This window comes from Geospiza fortis, unplaced genomic scaffold, assembly GCF_000277835.1.
Source record: "Geospiza fortis unplaced genomic scaffold, GeoFor_1.0 scaffold94, whole genome shotgun sequence".
NCBI lineage: Eukaryota > Metazoa > Chordata > Aves > Passeriformes > Thraupidae > Geospiza > Geospiza fortis.
In genome coordinates, this window is record NW_005054394.1 from 557,456 (window position 1) to 573,686 (window position 16,231).

General features: G+C 34.3%; 1 protein-coding gene across 1 annotated transcript in view; it reads right to left on the minus strand.

Moving 5' to 3' along the window:
• LRRC6 (leucine rich repeat containing 6) overlaps nucleotides 1–16,231 on the minus strand; it is a 35,112-nt gene that overhangs the window by 14,881 nt on the left and 4,000 nt on the right. The window contains 9 exon segments of the mRNA XM_005425721.2: nucleotides 1,426–1,521; nucleotides 2,350–2,419; nucleotides 4,089–4,154; nucleotides 6,805–6,882; nucleotides 9,629–9,820; nucleotides 10,891–11,090; nucleotides 12,079–12,251; nucleotides 14,061–14,138; nucleotides 16,165–16,231. The exon segment at nucleotides 16,165–16,231 is cut by the window's right edge and continues 54 nt beyond it. Coding sequence (XP_005425778.3) covers nucleotides 1,426–1,521; nucleotides 2,350–2,419; nucleotides 4,089–4,154; nucleotides 6,805–6,882; nucleotides 9,629–9,820; nucleotides 10,891–11,090; nucleotides 12,079–12,251; nucleotides 14,061–14,138; nucleotides 16,165–16,231 — 1,020 coding nt within the window.

Sequence of the window (16,231 nt, forward strand, 5' to 3'; positions counted from 1 at the left end):
TGAATAATAAAAGCAGGGTATGGGACAGAAAACTCCAAAGACAAGTAACTATTAAACAAAAATAAATCATATACATCTGAAAATTACACTATTCAAAATGACAAATGTCAAGACCTCATTTTCAAACAAATTTATGGAAACATAAATTCTCATTTGAGTGAATTTTGAACATTCATAAAATCTTAACCAAATAAGTACAATTTTCAGTATTCTTACAGTTTTTGGCAAAAGTACATGTTTGATGCTAGAGTGACAGTCTGTGAGTCAATGAGGGGCTGTCCTCATAGGGACAGACAGATGGTATGGGACTGGAGTGCAGAAGGGAACATAGAAGGTAATAACCACAAAAGTTAGAGTCAAAAGTTAGAGCCACTAGATGCATAGTCTTAGAATTAAATCAGAGCACAAAGAGAAAAAAATGACCCCATATAGCAGATGAAGCTATTTCAGCTAAATAGCTTCTTCCTTCAGAAGGAAATGCTGCATTTGATATAATCTGGTGGAGTCACACATATCCCTTGCCCTTACATAACAGAGAAAGGCCAGAAGAGTAAGGCTAGAGCACCAAGAGATTTTTTTTTTTACTGTAATTATCTCTGGGAAAGATTACCATATTCCAAAAGCCAAAAGTGTAAGATGTCCTACAGAGGCCTTAAAAGCAACCCAACCCTGCCAAGGCAACAGCAGAAGATGCTGCAGTTGATTAACTTCTCCCTCAGGATCCAGAACCCCACCATACAATCCATTCTCATCTCTGGAACTCCACCTCCCCAGAGCTTCCAGCTCCCTGTCTGCTCCAAGCAGTTTCAGTTGAAACACCATGTTGCCACAACCTTCTTGCTCTATGGTCACTGTAGTTTGTACAGCTGGTCAGGGGATCCTTTCCAGCCAGGCAGAGCATGAAGGGAAAATGAATTAAGCAACTATTTTTCCAAACACATGAGAAATTAGAGTAGTGCATCATCCCTTTATTTGAACAAATATGTAACCTTCATACATACGTGTTTCACACAAATTTTGATAAACTGATTTGTTCTTATTATTTCTCAAGTGGAAAAAGGAAGTAGGTATGTGTTTATTTTCATTATTTAAAAAAACCTATCTTCTTAGACATTTGTATAATACTGCATGTTTTGCATAGTCTCTTTTAGCACATAAAAAGCTGATCTTGTTAAAAGTAAAGGAAATATGAGTTTCTATTAATACTGATTTTCATTATGCTCCTTTAGAGGGATTTTAAATACTAAGGCTTGGCTCTGCAATTAAATTGTCTTTACAATGTTCCTTTTTTTGGGAAATATGCCCTGATGGGAAAGACAAGACTGCATATCTTTAGCAAGCCAGATGTTACCTGTAACTCAGAGACATTCCTAAAGTACTCACAACATTTAAGGACCTTTGTGTGATGTCTCCTATTTTACATACCTTTGGCATGGTGACAACTAAATGGCCAGTTGTTTGTGATCTTTTAGCAGAGCTGCTGTCTGGCTTCACTTCCTCAGGGAGCACGAGCTGAAAAGGCTACCAAACAAAATGGAATTGAAGTATATTATGCTAAAATATATTTTTCTTTTTTTTACATGGACAAAACAAATACAAAGTCACCACTGTCACATCCTTTGATTTTAAGGACACTGCAGGTCCAAATGCTTTCACTTTATGTATGGTATAACTAAACCTAATAAATTATGCTAAATAGCTTTTGCTTACAAGTAGAGTCAGATGTATGTTCCTGAATTGCTGCCATTCCTGAAGTGGCATTTCTAAAGAAGGTTATAAATGATGCTTGACTTATATTAGCAATTAAATGAGAAAGATTATCCAGTCTATTTCAACATAAATCAATTCTCAAGTTTTGTTTATGCAGTTGGCTCAGTTAAAAATAGGGATTTTGGTTTACTGTGGAAGTACTTGGACTTTTTTCTAAAAGGATGATAAAATTAAAACCACCGAGAAGAGAGAAAACTGGAATGACATTTTAAATGCCCTTCCAAAATAATATACATCCATTGCGTTCTGTCAGCTATAAATTCCAGATTGTGAAATTGCTAAATTCTAGCCTAGGACAACTAGGAAGCTTTCTTTTAAAGTGAATGATGGTACACTGGGTGGGGAGAATAAGAAGAGAGGAGAGAAGGAAAGTGAAATTTTATTTCAGGCTTTGTACATATTCTTATTAGGACTTCCACAGTTTATGTGTGGTTCAAAATAATTCTGGCATTGAAAGAACATTCTCTCTGCATAGATGCAAATGATTGGTAACTTACAGAAGTCAGACCCAGAGTCCACTGAATAACTATGGCAAACATTAACTCTTGATTTGAAATGAATGTATAAGAAATCACAAACCTTTCCCTTCACCAGTACTCGTATGTAAGCTGGCTGCACATCAACATCAAGTAAAGAAGTGTCCAAATGTCTTCAGAATGAAATATAAATAAATGAATCAATCTACAATAGACCATAGAGCTCTTTCAAAATTTCACAGTTTCTAAAGCACAAGCTTAAATTTTAGTTATTAAATTTTCCAAAATACTATTAAGATTTAAAGTTTTGGGGAAAAACAACCCATGATCTTCTTGTGAATGTCACTTATAATAATGTCTAAATTCTGTCAAGTCCATGACATCAGCTATTGTATAACTACAAGAATTCAAAATCCTTGAGGAAAACAAAAAGGTCTTTCATCTCTTAGTGCAGTGCTTTACATTAACATGAAAATTAATCTACATGCTATTTAAAATTGTGAAAATAATTTCCTACTCTTCTTTCTGAAGGTTTTACTACTAAAATTATAACAGATTCCCCAAAAAATTCCCCTTTTTTGTACAGAATTTGCTGGAAAACAATGAACAGATATACTTTCTATTCCCAGAAAACACAGTAATTTTAAATCCTTCAAACAAAATTTGTGGCCTGTAAAAGCTCCACTTTTACATCTGCTCTTCCCTATGTGACACCTGATGTGACTCATGGGAATGCACAAGTATTTCCCATTTCCCCTCTTTTACAACATTACAAGTGAATTTTTCAAATGTTTAAGTCTGCATTTCTTACAAGTGAGCACAGACTATTAAAATATGGACTACCAGGGTCCCAAATTGTTCAAGAAATGACTGTACATAGCACTTAGTGCTGTGGGGTAGTTGGCTAGGTCATGATGAGTCAAAGGCTGGACTTAACGACCTCGAAGGTCTTTTCCAACCTAAATGATTCTGTGTTCTGCAGTACATCCAGCAATTTATTGCACCTGGAAGGATTTTTTGAGGTTCCAGAAAAAGATCAGTATCTTGTAAGTCAGAAACATAGACCTTTTGAGGGAAATTTCTTTAGAGGGAAAATTTTGAGGGAAATTTCTTTTGAGGGAAATTAATGACTTTCAAGGGAAGCACACCTGGCACAAATAATATTTTTGTGCTATAAAAGTAGTTCAAGTTTTATGTAACAAGTTTCTTTTATGGATAGATAAACTTTTGGGTTTCCAGCCCCTTCCCGAAGAATGGAAAAGGTCATTGTAATGCTTAGCAGTATATGTACTACATCCTTGTCATATTTTGCCTGATTCAACCAAATTTCTTCCAAGCAATGCTCTAGTACATTTCAAGAATAGGCAGGACCCATGGACTCTTCTCACTAATCAAGGAAAATAAGACAAGTCTACCCTACTCTGTCTCAGGGAGAAGAAGAATTTAACTAGAAGCACATGAACAGTACCAAAGCATTCCCAGGGCCAAAACATGAGCAAAAAACCCACTCCCTACAGCCCTTATCTGCAAAGGAAGATTGGAAAAGATTTTACATATGTATAAGAGAACAGGTGTGGAAGACCCCTGCCTGTGGGCTGCAGAAAACATCAGCTCCCAAAAGGACTATTAGACACAGTGTCCATTCAGGATTAACAGAACAGTCTGAAGGGCCTTTGGCTTATTCAGCTTTACTTCCTTGGCACAGGTTTTGAGATTGGTTCCATTATCCACTACATTATTTGTTTTCTTCTTGAAAAGTCCCTGTTACAGAGAGCAGTATAATTGAAACACTGTGTATTACATCTCATGAGTAGTAAAAATTATTGGGAAAAAAAATCTGACCTGTAAACAGCAAGATCCAAGATGATCTGGTTGTTTTCTTCATCATCTTTCAGAGAGAAATGAAGCCTAATAACAACAACAAGAAACAGCTCCAGGATAAATACTGCTAGAGTGAATAAGCAAACATTACAGCATAGTTCAAATGTTAGCAATTTTAGATGAATACAAAAGACATTTAGACAATATGTCTAAATTAGACAATATGTCATGTGATCATTTAGAAACAGTTGCAATTTGCCCCAGTACTGGCATTTGAGCCAAGGTCATTCTGATATTTATTTTCTGATCTCCCTACTCAAACCACAAGAAAAAAGAAAAAAACATCCTCTGCTGAAGGTCAGTTAAAATTAAGCTCATTTTGACAATGCAGAACGAGAGACATCTGCTGGTGAAACCTGTCTGCTCTATTACATCTTCATAGGAAAAAAACGGTTCCACAATGCATGAAAAACACAAGAGCTTTGTAATTCTAACCTTATTGTATGTTCAAAAAACATGAGCTTTTTTCATAGTAATTAATTTGCCCCAAGTATAAAAATCTGTCTGTGCATTTCCAGAGTAAAACATGATTTGCATAATATCCTTGATTCTATAAGCTTTATATTTGTTGAAAATGAGCCTGTAGATTGTATTAGCTGTGTGTTTGTGATCTGTTGGCTGTGTTCTTAAAATTGGGAATGAATCTTACCAGTTATAAATTGATGCCATATATAACTACAACTTTAAGGAGATCTAGTCTAGACTTACAAGTTCTGCTCATATGCTCAAACATTTCCCATGCATGAAAGCAGAGAAAAAAGAGAATGAAATTACCTACAAATGAGAAGCATTTGATAAATTAGTTATTAGTATTATATGAAGTGCTTTTGCTTAATATAATTTATCTGGGCTATTTCAGTGACATTAAAATACTTAGATAAAATGGGTTCAGGTAATGGAAAGATGCTCAAATGTTAACAGATTAGATGATCAATTTTTTCAGCAATGAAAATATTTTCCAGATATACTTTTCACTCTTTGCTCTCATATATTCTGGGACAGTCAATTTGTAAGAAGGTTTACAAAGGACTGTAGTTTACAAGTATTTTTTAATGGAAAAGTGCAAAGAATACAAAACAGTTTTATTTCCTGTCTTACTGCATCAATGATCTTGAGAATCCACTAAAACATGAAGGGTGAACAAGAGGACAGAATTATAAAATTTTCCAGGAGGAATCTTAATTAGAACTGAAGAAGAGAAACAGTCTGTCCTCAGCAGCAAGCATCCATTCCTCTTGCTAACTTTCCAAAAGAACATCAGAGAAGTTTGGACATTTTTATGGACATGAGACTTCCACATTGAAGCAAAAACTTTGGAGAACACCATCTGCTTACTTGTATCTCTTTCTTTATGTCTCTCCAATACACTGCCAGATTGCACTGAACAGCTGTGACATTCTTGTTGAAGTCATGACAAAAAATGCTCATTGGTCTGGCTTTATGTGGGCACATCCACAGTCTAAATTCAGAAAACTCGGGTGACACAAACAGGGATGCTACTAACAGTGAACTCTGTTTCTTCTCAAAAAGATAGCTAGAGACTTAGTCTAAATGTCCCTGCTTTTTAGAGGCACAAGCAACTTCTATTAACACAAGATTTAAATTATTTTAAGCTTGTCTTTTTGGATTAGAAAATGATGTAATTATTTTTTTTTTAGTCAACACATTTTTACTGGAAAAAGTACATCAATACAATGGAAAGTATCTCCTGGCATAGACAGACTATACATGGCTCTACATGACACTAAACACTTCCACTACCTTTAATTCTCTCTGTTCTACTGAAAAGTGTGTACTGCATATAATTTCTTTAATTTGCAAGGATTTCTAAATTTCCAAGATTTAGAAAGCATTCCTCATCTTAATGATAAGCATGTTCATAGATTTGGGCTTGCAGAGGTAAGTGGCCACTTTGTCATCCCACTCTGCCTTAGGAGACCAAATGGGGAGCTGTTTATAACAAATAATGTTTGCATTCAGTCCCCTGCTTTCCCTTAGACAATGAAGGTTTGGCTCAAGTAAAATCAATGGCTGATACCCCGGAAAACTCATTCCAACACACCTGAAAACCCAAGTGCCTTTGTCAATGGTAAAACACAAGACACTCCTCTGTATCCCCATCCTCTGTTGCTGGAGACCTCACTCAGGGTCACAGGACCCCTTGCCACAGAAGCTGATTATCCTTCCCAATTCTGCCAGTTTTACACCTGTCGTCAGAGGACAGAATGATTTTGTCCAGAAATATTACTGGGATGTATCTTTTCCCATTTAAAGTGGCTTCTCATACACACTTATCTTCAACAGTTAAACTTTTTACACTATTAGCAAGATGCTCCAAGAAAGAGCATTACTATAGAAGGGAAAAGACTAAAATATCTTATATCTTTTACAGAAAAACAAGCAATCTTTAAAGACAAAGATGTTAAATTAAACAATCTTCAACACAACGCAATGACAACTGATTCTTTTTCTAGCATCAGAATATAAATTTAGAATACAGTTAGATATAGATAGATACATAGAGTTAAATATTTAGAATACAGTTTTCCCACAAGGAATATAATACTGCAACAAGAATTTCTCAGCCCTCTTATTTTTGGATTGTCACATATATTGAAATAGTTGTCCAAATCAACTACAGAGAGGTTAGACTGCTTAACCTCTTAACCTTACATACTTAGGCACATTCACATTCAGAACTTTTCCTTCTGCAGTGACCAATGTCCAAGTAGTCTTCTCTCTCTTTTTCGCTTCCCTTAATAAAACAGAAAGAAAAATTGTTTATGGTTAATCATTAAAAAGTTGCATTATTATGTTTAATAGCAAAAATAAAGAAGAGGATGGCAAGAGGTAAGAATTATTTGGTATTTGATGTTAAGGCTACAATTTAGATCAGGAGCAAAACAGATTGAATCATGAGTCCAATTGCACATTAAGAACATCATCTAAAGATGAGCAAATAATTTATAATGTCATGACTTACATGGACAGTGACTTCTTCTGCATGTCACCATGTCCATTATCAAACAGAAATACATCAAATTATCTGGTATATCACAAGAAAATAATGGACGGCTTAAATGTATGTAATGGAACATTTTCCTAGTTAGGAATGGTCAAACTCATCATGAGGTGTTGCCACTGATAACTGGTTTGATGTATGGGCAAGCAATTCTAAAGAATTTTTATTTATGCTCACTTGATTACTCCCACTGAACAAATGCCTGGCCTGCCTTCAAACAGCATCTATCTCTCAATCACTAATTTTGCTCTAGCAAAAAGAATTTTAACGGTCAAAAGATTAAAAGCAGCCTCAAATAGGATACAGTAGGACCAAAGGGCAGACATATAGATTATTTGTTGATGCATATATTACACTTTTTGTTGTGCTCTTTGTTCAAAAAATACAATACATATTCCTGACTTATTGATGATGTACTGATATATTATTTTAATATTCACTATCCATTTCCAGCCATGAGTAATTAAACTATATCTGACTTTCATTTAGTACAATAAACCATCTACAATAAATTTATCTGCCCAAACAAAGTGGATCCTAGTAAGATCAGTAAGATGATTAAGACTTGTAATACTGGTAATACTGGTATTAATACATTAATACTTGTAATACTGGTATTTTCCTGTGTAAATGTTTAGATTATGAGCAAGGGAAGGAAGAGCAAGGAATCTTAGTAACATGAAAAAGAAAAGTCTGCTCACACCTAAGTAACAATATGTAGTTTTCTTTAGAAATACAGCACTGTAATTGTCATGTTGCATTAATCCACTCTTCAGCTGGTCAATATAGTGGCTATGACCACTTTAGTTGCCATATTAAAAGGGAAAACATTTCTCAAAAAAACCCAACTGCAATGCATTGCTTTCTATCTGTTCCTGAACCTATTTCTTATGATAAATTCAAGATTAAGAGCACGTTAAAGGTAAATCACTACTGATAGATATAAAATATTATAGATTTAGAACACCTTGGGGAAAAAAACCCCATAAAAATAGATTTGATCTATAAATACAATGGATTTGAAGAAGAAATAAAAACACTTAAATAGACCTACTGGAATGACTTAGTAAAACCAATTTCTGTTTAAGAAAGACAATTATCCAAGTGTTAAACACTATTCTATAACATAAATCAGCTTTTGTGTGAGATTTGTGGGCTGCCAGTCTCCACACCTGAATTCCTAGACTTGACACTTAAGTACAAAGTGAATGAACCACCACTCTGTTCAAAAGATGTTCTCAGAAACACTTCACAAATTATATTCTACCACCTGTTAGCTTTTAATAATCTGTTCCCACATGAAATCGTCTATTCATGTGAACCATTTTAAGGAGATGCCGTGAAACTTTCTCAATACCAAATCAAATGACCCATGAAAGGATTTTTAAACTCTTTCAATGGCTTGGAAATTTAGAAAAAATCAGAAATTAATTATTCTATCTTTATTATAACCCTGTTTGGACTGTCCTTGAATCTTTAAAGGGAAGCATTTGGAACACATTTGCTTTTGACTAGAGCAAGGCATTTCCAAACACAGCAAAACTCGAACTGGCTAGAAACTGAGTTTCACAGAAGTTCTTCCAGGAAAGTGCTAGAAGTTGAATTAATAATAGCAACAAGGTATGCACATTTCCAGATTTCCTGGAGAATTCCAGAGGACTGACTTTTTTCAATACTTAGCCTTGACAAAAATTTTAAAAAGCGAGCCCTTAAAAAGAACAGCTAAAAAAATCTCCAGCACAAAGTATGTTATATAAGTAGAAGAGAGAGAGGTAAAAAAAAAAAAAAGAAAAAGACATTATAAACAAAAAGTCATTGTTTACAATGTCTGTGGAACTGATAAGCCAGCAGCAATAAAATACTGGGGTTTTTTGCTAGTATCTGCATATATTTTGCATGTTCAGCAAAACAAGTAACAAATTTATAAAGTTTGAAAGGCTTTTCAGGGACCAGACTTCTTCAGATTCACCATGCCAAATAGCACAGATAAAAGAATCTTATGACTTGTGACAAATATCTTTGACAAAGTATGAGAAAAAAATTTCTCAGTTACATGGAAAAAGTGCCTGAAATGCCACTTGGGCAAAAAACTTGCAGCACGGCCTGCATTATATAATGCAATCTGCAGTATGGATGAATGTTTTCAGCAGAACGTTAAATGTTGAACTACACAAAACAGTTAGCTGACAGAAAAGTGGAACTTCTAAACTCCATAAAAAGAAGTTGAAAAAAAATTATATTTAAAAACTCTGAGGAAAAATAAAATAAGGAGTACCTAAATGAAGTTTAGAAAATGAAAGAAAACAAAATCAACAATCTGAATATTCAGTTTAGACTGTATAAGCCTATTTTAACAAGCAACAGGGATTTAAGCTGTAATTTCTCAGTAATATTTAATGTCAGGCAATTATCTGCCTGTTCTCTGCACCTTTGAAAACCTCTCTTCCAATTCATCAAAGATATTAAAACAAAGAAGTACCTTACATTGTCTTTAGCTCTCCGTTTTTCTTCAATGTATCTGTGAGTTTCTAATCTAGATTCTGGAGTGTATGGTGTTGGCTCCTCCCAAAATTTTCTGTCTTCATCATCATCATAATTTTCAACTGTTCTGCATCTTTCTTGCTCTCCATCTGCTTCTGCCTGATTGGGTTTTTCCTGTGGGGAGTCTGGGCTACACAAGATCACTGAAATATTATCCCAATGAAATGAAGGAAGAGTAACTTGCTAATAAATTACTGCAATAATATTTTTTCAACCCAATAATAACTGTACAATTCCTCCCAAGAATGGTATTTTATATATTTGGACAACATTCTCTGCTCTGTTTCTTTTGTCAATCAACAAAGCATATTTTGACATAATGCTTTTAATTTACCTGACTATGAAGTGATAGTATGGCTATACGTAATCCCCTGAAAACCTTGATAGATAGTTCAACAGATTTAATTTCAGAAAAGAATTTTCAGATACCCCCACAACCTTCAGGTGAGAAAAAACCTTCAGTCCATGTGCTGTTTAAGAATGCCCAACATTAGATTAGAAATTTATATGGTAGCAATGAGCATCTCCTCAAATGCAATCTTAACACCTGAATAATTTTTTCTCCCTAGCTCTAAGCTTCTATAAATCTCCATCAATAGAGCGAGAAAACTAAATTTATGATACAAGTGTGATCTATGAGGACAAGTTCTGCAGGCAGCTTCATTAAACAGTTTCCATGGAATTAAAAATAAGATGGGTGGCAAGCACAATAGAAGATGATCCCAGACAAAAATCCTGCAGCTGCCTAGGTAATGTCAGTGACATGAAGTGGGAAAACCGAAGGCCTGCAATACTGCATTTCAGTCTTCAGATGCTGAAGATAATGCTAAGGCAAAAGCAATTATAGATGAACAGCCGCTTTCTCTGGAACCCCTGCTTTACCTTAAACAACAATTTCCAGCTGTTCTCCTGAAAGAAACTATTAATTACACTATTTTGGCACCCAGACAACTTAGCTTGGAGTTTTGGGAGAAAAAAAGTTATTAAACTGTGTCTGCAGGTCAACAATAAATTATCTTTGTAACTAATTATATTTTTCATTAGAGGTAACTTGCATGAGGAGAAATAACTCTGCTTGAATCAACAATAACGATGAAGAAAAATATTTAAGTGGAATTATATAAACTCTTTAATGGAAAAAAACAAACTTGTGAATAAAGCAAGAATAATGTTTACTCACAAACTGTTGTTCACTGTTACCTGTCACATCCAAGCTTAGAGTCCATCTGTTTCTGTTTCTCATCCTTTTTTTCTTGCATCCTTCTTTGAGCTTCTTCCTTTTCTCTGGCCCTTTTGAGAAGGTAAGCTTCTTCCTGTTCTCTGATTTTCCATTGCACTTCTGGATAGTCTTGAAGGGCTTTAATCCTCTCTGAACGTTCTATTTCTTTACTATCCAAATACTTCCCAAAGGGGAAAAAGTTAATATAAAAACGTGAGAAAGTATAAATATATTCAAAAAAATAAATCTATTCAATTGTAGTTTAATTTTGATAATTAAGTTCTGTCTATAATTAGAAATGCATCTTTCACATATCAAAAGCACTATGTAAGTTATACTTCATTACAAGGAATTAACAATAACTTTCTCTTCAGATCTGAAAATGGTTTTTTGTTTCTAAGATCTGCTTTTAGCATTTTCCAGGAATTTTAATTAGTCTTACTAGACTATACAGTAGAGAGAGTCCCTTCAGCCATTTCTGGTCTTTGTCTGATTTTGATTCAACCCAAAATTATTTCTTTTGATGTCTAAGTTTATTGCCAACTGAGTAAGTTGAATCTACTCTTAACAAGCTAAGCAGTGCCTTTGCTTCTCCGAGGAAAATTGTGAGAACGTCCTTCAGGCCTGAGACTCTTTCATTGACAGGAAATTGTTTCACCAGTTCAGTCACAGCATAAAACCACAATCTCAAAGTGTCTGTTTCCAGCCAATGCTATGTAGTGCAATTTTACACCAACTTGTATTTTTTTACTGTCTCACACTGCAGGTTTAGTACATATTGTTGGAATGGTACCAACAACTCAATAACTCTCTGCAATCGTGCTAATAATTTAAAAATACATTATATATAACAACCATGAGGAAAAAACTGCCAGAACAGTACAATACATTCATTTGAAAAAAAATTGAAAAATTTTTGTTTAAGAATCTCCAATAAAGATGACAGAAAAGTTAATGAATAATTGTGGTTCCATCAGACTAGAACCAGTTATTATCATATTATTTATTGTAGTAATTTCTTCTTTGGAATAGAATTTAATTTGCTGTGAACATTAAGAAAAAGTCTGTTAGCTTTCCAAGTACAGGTTTTTTGGTTTTTTTTGTTTAGGATAAGTATGTTCAGTCAACAGTACTCATGTTTTATTTGAATTTAAGTTTTAAAACCTTACTTTTAATTGCTGAAGAGTTGCCACTACAAATTGTCTATAACCTTCAAATTCAGTACATGGGTTACCCATTAGAAACAATTCCTTCAGATGAATATTGCATTTTAGGGATTCAATGCTGGAGAGTTCACCAATGAAATTTGCTGTCAGGTCAAGTTTCTTCAATTCTTCACAGCCTGTTTGAAAGAACAATTTGTCCATAACATAACTGTACACATGATATACATACACACACACAGACACAACTGGATATAAAAGTGCCTCCATTTGTGTTCTGTAAACTGGTTTCACTCTATCAGAACTCATCTTTTCCAAGACTCTTTCTGAGTGAGTGACTCACAGCTAAAATTTATGAGCTTAAAATATTTACAGGAATAAAACAAACTCAATAAAATATAAAATAGCATAATATTATTGGCTTTATCAGTATCAAAACTTTGTGGACATTCATAGACAAGCTATTAGATATTTAATTTTCAGATAAGTTGGATTCCATTTTTAACAGTCTGATTGCCTTGATACTCCTTCTCAGCTAAGTCTCAATCATATGGCTAAAATCCAATCCAATTGCTTAAAGACAGCAGAATCAATTATGAGTTTCAGTTCTGAGTAGGGTTAATCTCTGGTAATATTATTCAAGTACAAAGACAAGACTTCCCAAAAACTTACTGCAAGTTAAGTTTTCCACTCTGTGGACTCAGCTGTCATAGCAAACACTTTATCACTGGTTAAATTGCAAATACTGGTGAGAAAGTGTTTGTGTTAAAACAATTCATTACAAACAGAAACTCTAAATTAGGTAACAAAATGCTCTGGAAAATCTGATTTTTTAAGTTATTAGCCTCTCCTTTTATCATAATGTGTCCATGAATCATAAACTTGGCTCTAAGAGTAAGAAGTTTAGCTGAGAGCAAGCTCAACTTTGATTCACATCACTGTAATCACTTTTCTTTCCTGGTCTATCTGCTAAGTTTTATGCACAGTTGAGCTGTAAAAAAGTAAACAACATAGAACAATTTATTAGGGGATTTAAATAACACAAATATATGCAAGGGCCAATCCCAAAGGTTGTAACTCTTAAGTAAATGACAAATCACAATAATAAATAATACAGCCTGATAGATGAACTTAAAATTTAGTGGCATGAAAATAAATGCAACTGTCTCAGCAAATTCCCAAATATGTACTACACTACCTACTTCTTCACCATTTTCAAATTTGTGTTTAGTCTATTTGCTTGTTTTTTATTTAAGCCACCCCCTTGAATCAGCTTGCAGACTTAAAAACACAAAGTAAACCAACCAACCACCCAACTAAATCAACAAAAGAAAAACAAAACAAAACCAAAACACACACACACATACAAATAACCAACCAACCAATCAACCAGTTTGTTTAGGTTTCTTTTTTTTTAACTGTTCCTTTGTCAAGGTGGATATTTTAAAGATTCAGCAACTGGCCTAATCAGAACTGAGAAACAGAAAACAATCAAGTCATAAATTATTCAAGTAATACGGAATGTGTTTATGGGTTGCTCCAAGTCTTAGATTTTAATCTTGGAAAATGCCACATTTTGCACATGAAATGTGCAAAAGTGACAGGATAAAGGATTAAACACAGATAAAACAGACAGGATTTCAAGCCATGAAAGAGAAAAAAAATCCTCTGAAAACTTCTTTTAAAAAAACTCAGAACCTCAATGCAACCTGTGCTGAGCACAGAACCTTCTTGTGTGTGACATTTGATTCCTGAAGATGAAACATGACCCGGAGACATTTAGGAAACTTCAAAGAGAAAAATTCAGCAGTAAGAAGTGCTTGCTACAAAGAAGAACTTACTGAAACCCTGCACCCAAGGATCCTCTACATACCCACAAAATGCCCCTACAGGTAGGCATGCTTAATGGCTTCCACCCTCTTTTACACCAAGTCACAACTTCAGTGTTCTAATATGAAAAGGCAAAATGGCTTTTTTCAAAATCTGACCTTCCAGATTTTCAATTCTTTCAATGTTGTTCAAAGCTACATTTAAATATTCCAGCTTCTTTAGTTTGCTCACATTTTCTGTAACAAAACATAGATGGATTATTTCAGTTTTCAGCACTGGAAAGTATGATGGTTTCACTTGCTTACTTTACTTTAAAGCAGCAATGAAGCAGAAAAATAGGAAAGGACAAATCAGAATATATACCACATTACTGGACATTAATATTTTAATGTTGATAAAAAGACAAAACAAAAAAGTTTTCTGAAAACAAAAAAAAAAAGCAAAAAGAAATAAGAGAAAGTTATAAACACATTTTTATCACAAATCCATAAAAGACATATCTAATTCAAGAGGAATGGCTGAAAAAGCATAGTGAGACATTCCATCTTGGGAAATGTGAGATATCTACAAGTTTGGTGACATGAATCCTACCACAGTTTACTAAGAACTTGGAGAGGTATTTTCTACATAATTCACAAACAAAGGGTGACATCAATTTCTCAGCAAGAACTTGCGCAGCTTAGTTTGGATGTTTGTTTTTGTTGCAATATTTCTGTAATGAAATGAACATTTCTGTATTTCTGTATGATGTGAGAGCCGTGTTGAAGCCAGTGGCACCACTCACACTCACAGGGGATGCCAGAGAAGCCCCTGCCTGCCCACGAGAGCTGCATCAAGGTTTGCTTTAAGAAGAGAAAAGACACAGCCCAACAGAGCCAATATAAAGCATTTCTCTATGATATTCAGAAGCATGCTTGGAACTGCTGTGTCCTCTGCAGGTACATGTGGTATCCACTGGGAAGAACTTCTCAACTTCAATACTTTGTAACACAGCCCCTGTTGACAAAGATTTTGGTCACCAGTATAGGGTGGGGAGGGGTTGGTGGTGCTTGGTTTGGTTGTTTTTTGTTTCGGAGTTTGTTTTGGTTTTTTTTGTTGTTGTTGTTGGGTTGTTGTTTTTTTTTTTTATTTGTTATCCTCACTTTACCTCAGAAAGCTGTCATGTTATACAAGAATATATGAATCAGCAAGTTGCATACTTTTTCAACTCCTCCAGTTAGATTATGGTAACATAAAAACTGCTAGTCTCAAAAATGAAATTGCTGAAAAAATTTTGGGTTCAAAAAGCAACAATCTGAATATGGTATCCTGTGCTAACCTGAAGGAGGCCTGAGTGTTGACAGAAAAACCATAAGATGAAACCCTGTGCCTTATTAAGGACTCATTAACAGAGAGAAAACCAACTTATTTTAGTCCTTCTTTTGATGAGGCAAAGAAGCACAAAGCAGTTAAAAAAAACTTGTTCTGTCTGGGTGAAGATTCCTCCACTTTAGGAAATGCTAAATCTCTCACTTTAGAGATAGAGTTTCCTGATGAGTCCCTTGAGAAAACTTAAAGGATTTGCCTACAAGTTCTGAGCACAGAACTTCCTCCTAAAACCTCAGTATTTTTGTCTTCCTCTTAAGGAACTTCAAAGAGATGTACTAATGTAATTTCTGAACACTTCCAACCTTTCATTGTTCATCTAGACAATATGTGTAGAATCTAAGCTTTTCCAACCCAAGGCTTGATGTCACATCTTCCAATATGGAACAAAACCAGACCTTGTCCTGTGGTGCAGAAAGACCATTAAGGCTTTGTTGCAGAAAGTTTTGTTCATGCACACAAGCAAGTATTTTATTTGAATAAAAATTATTTCAGTGTTAACCAAAAAAAAAAAAAAAAGATTTGCATGAAAACGAAATTTTAAAAAGAGACTGAAAGACCTAATCCTGTGATATCAGAGTCCATGGTATATGGTAAACTTTTTGCTTCTCTGTTTTCCACAAGATGGGATATTTAAACTATATCCTGATTTTTGAAATTTAAATCCATGAAAGGTGTTTCACACTCATATACTAGTGACTCGTATCTCAGTAGTATCATTTTAATTTAAAATTTCCCTTGAAATTTTCTGAGCTTCTTAGAAATATAATAAAGAAACCAGGAAAGGAACTCTTGTTAGGAGCCCATTCCCTTAAGTATAACAGAATACTTTTTTTCTGATTTCAAAATTATGCATGTGAATACATTTTAAAAGAATCATACTGACAATAGACTTACCAATTTTTGGTATTAGGTTATTCTGAAGATAGAGAATTTTTAAATCTCGACACCATTTGTCAAGATG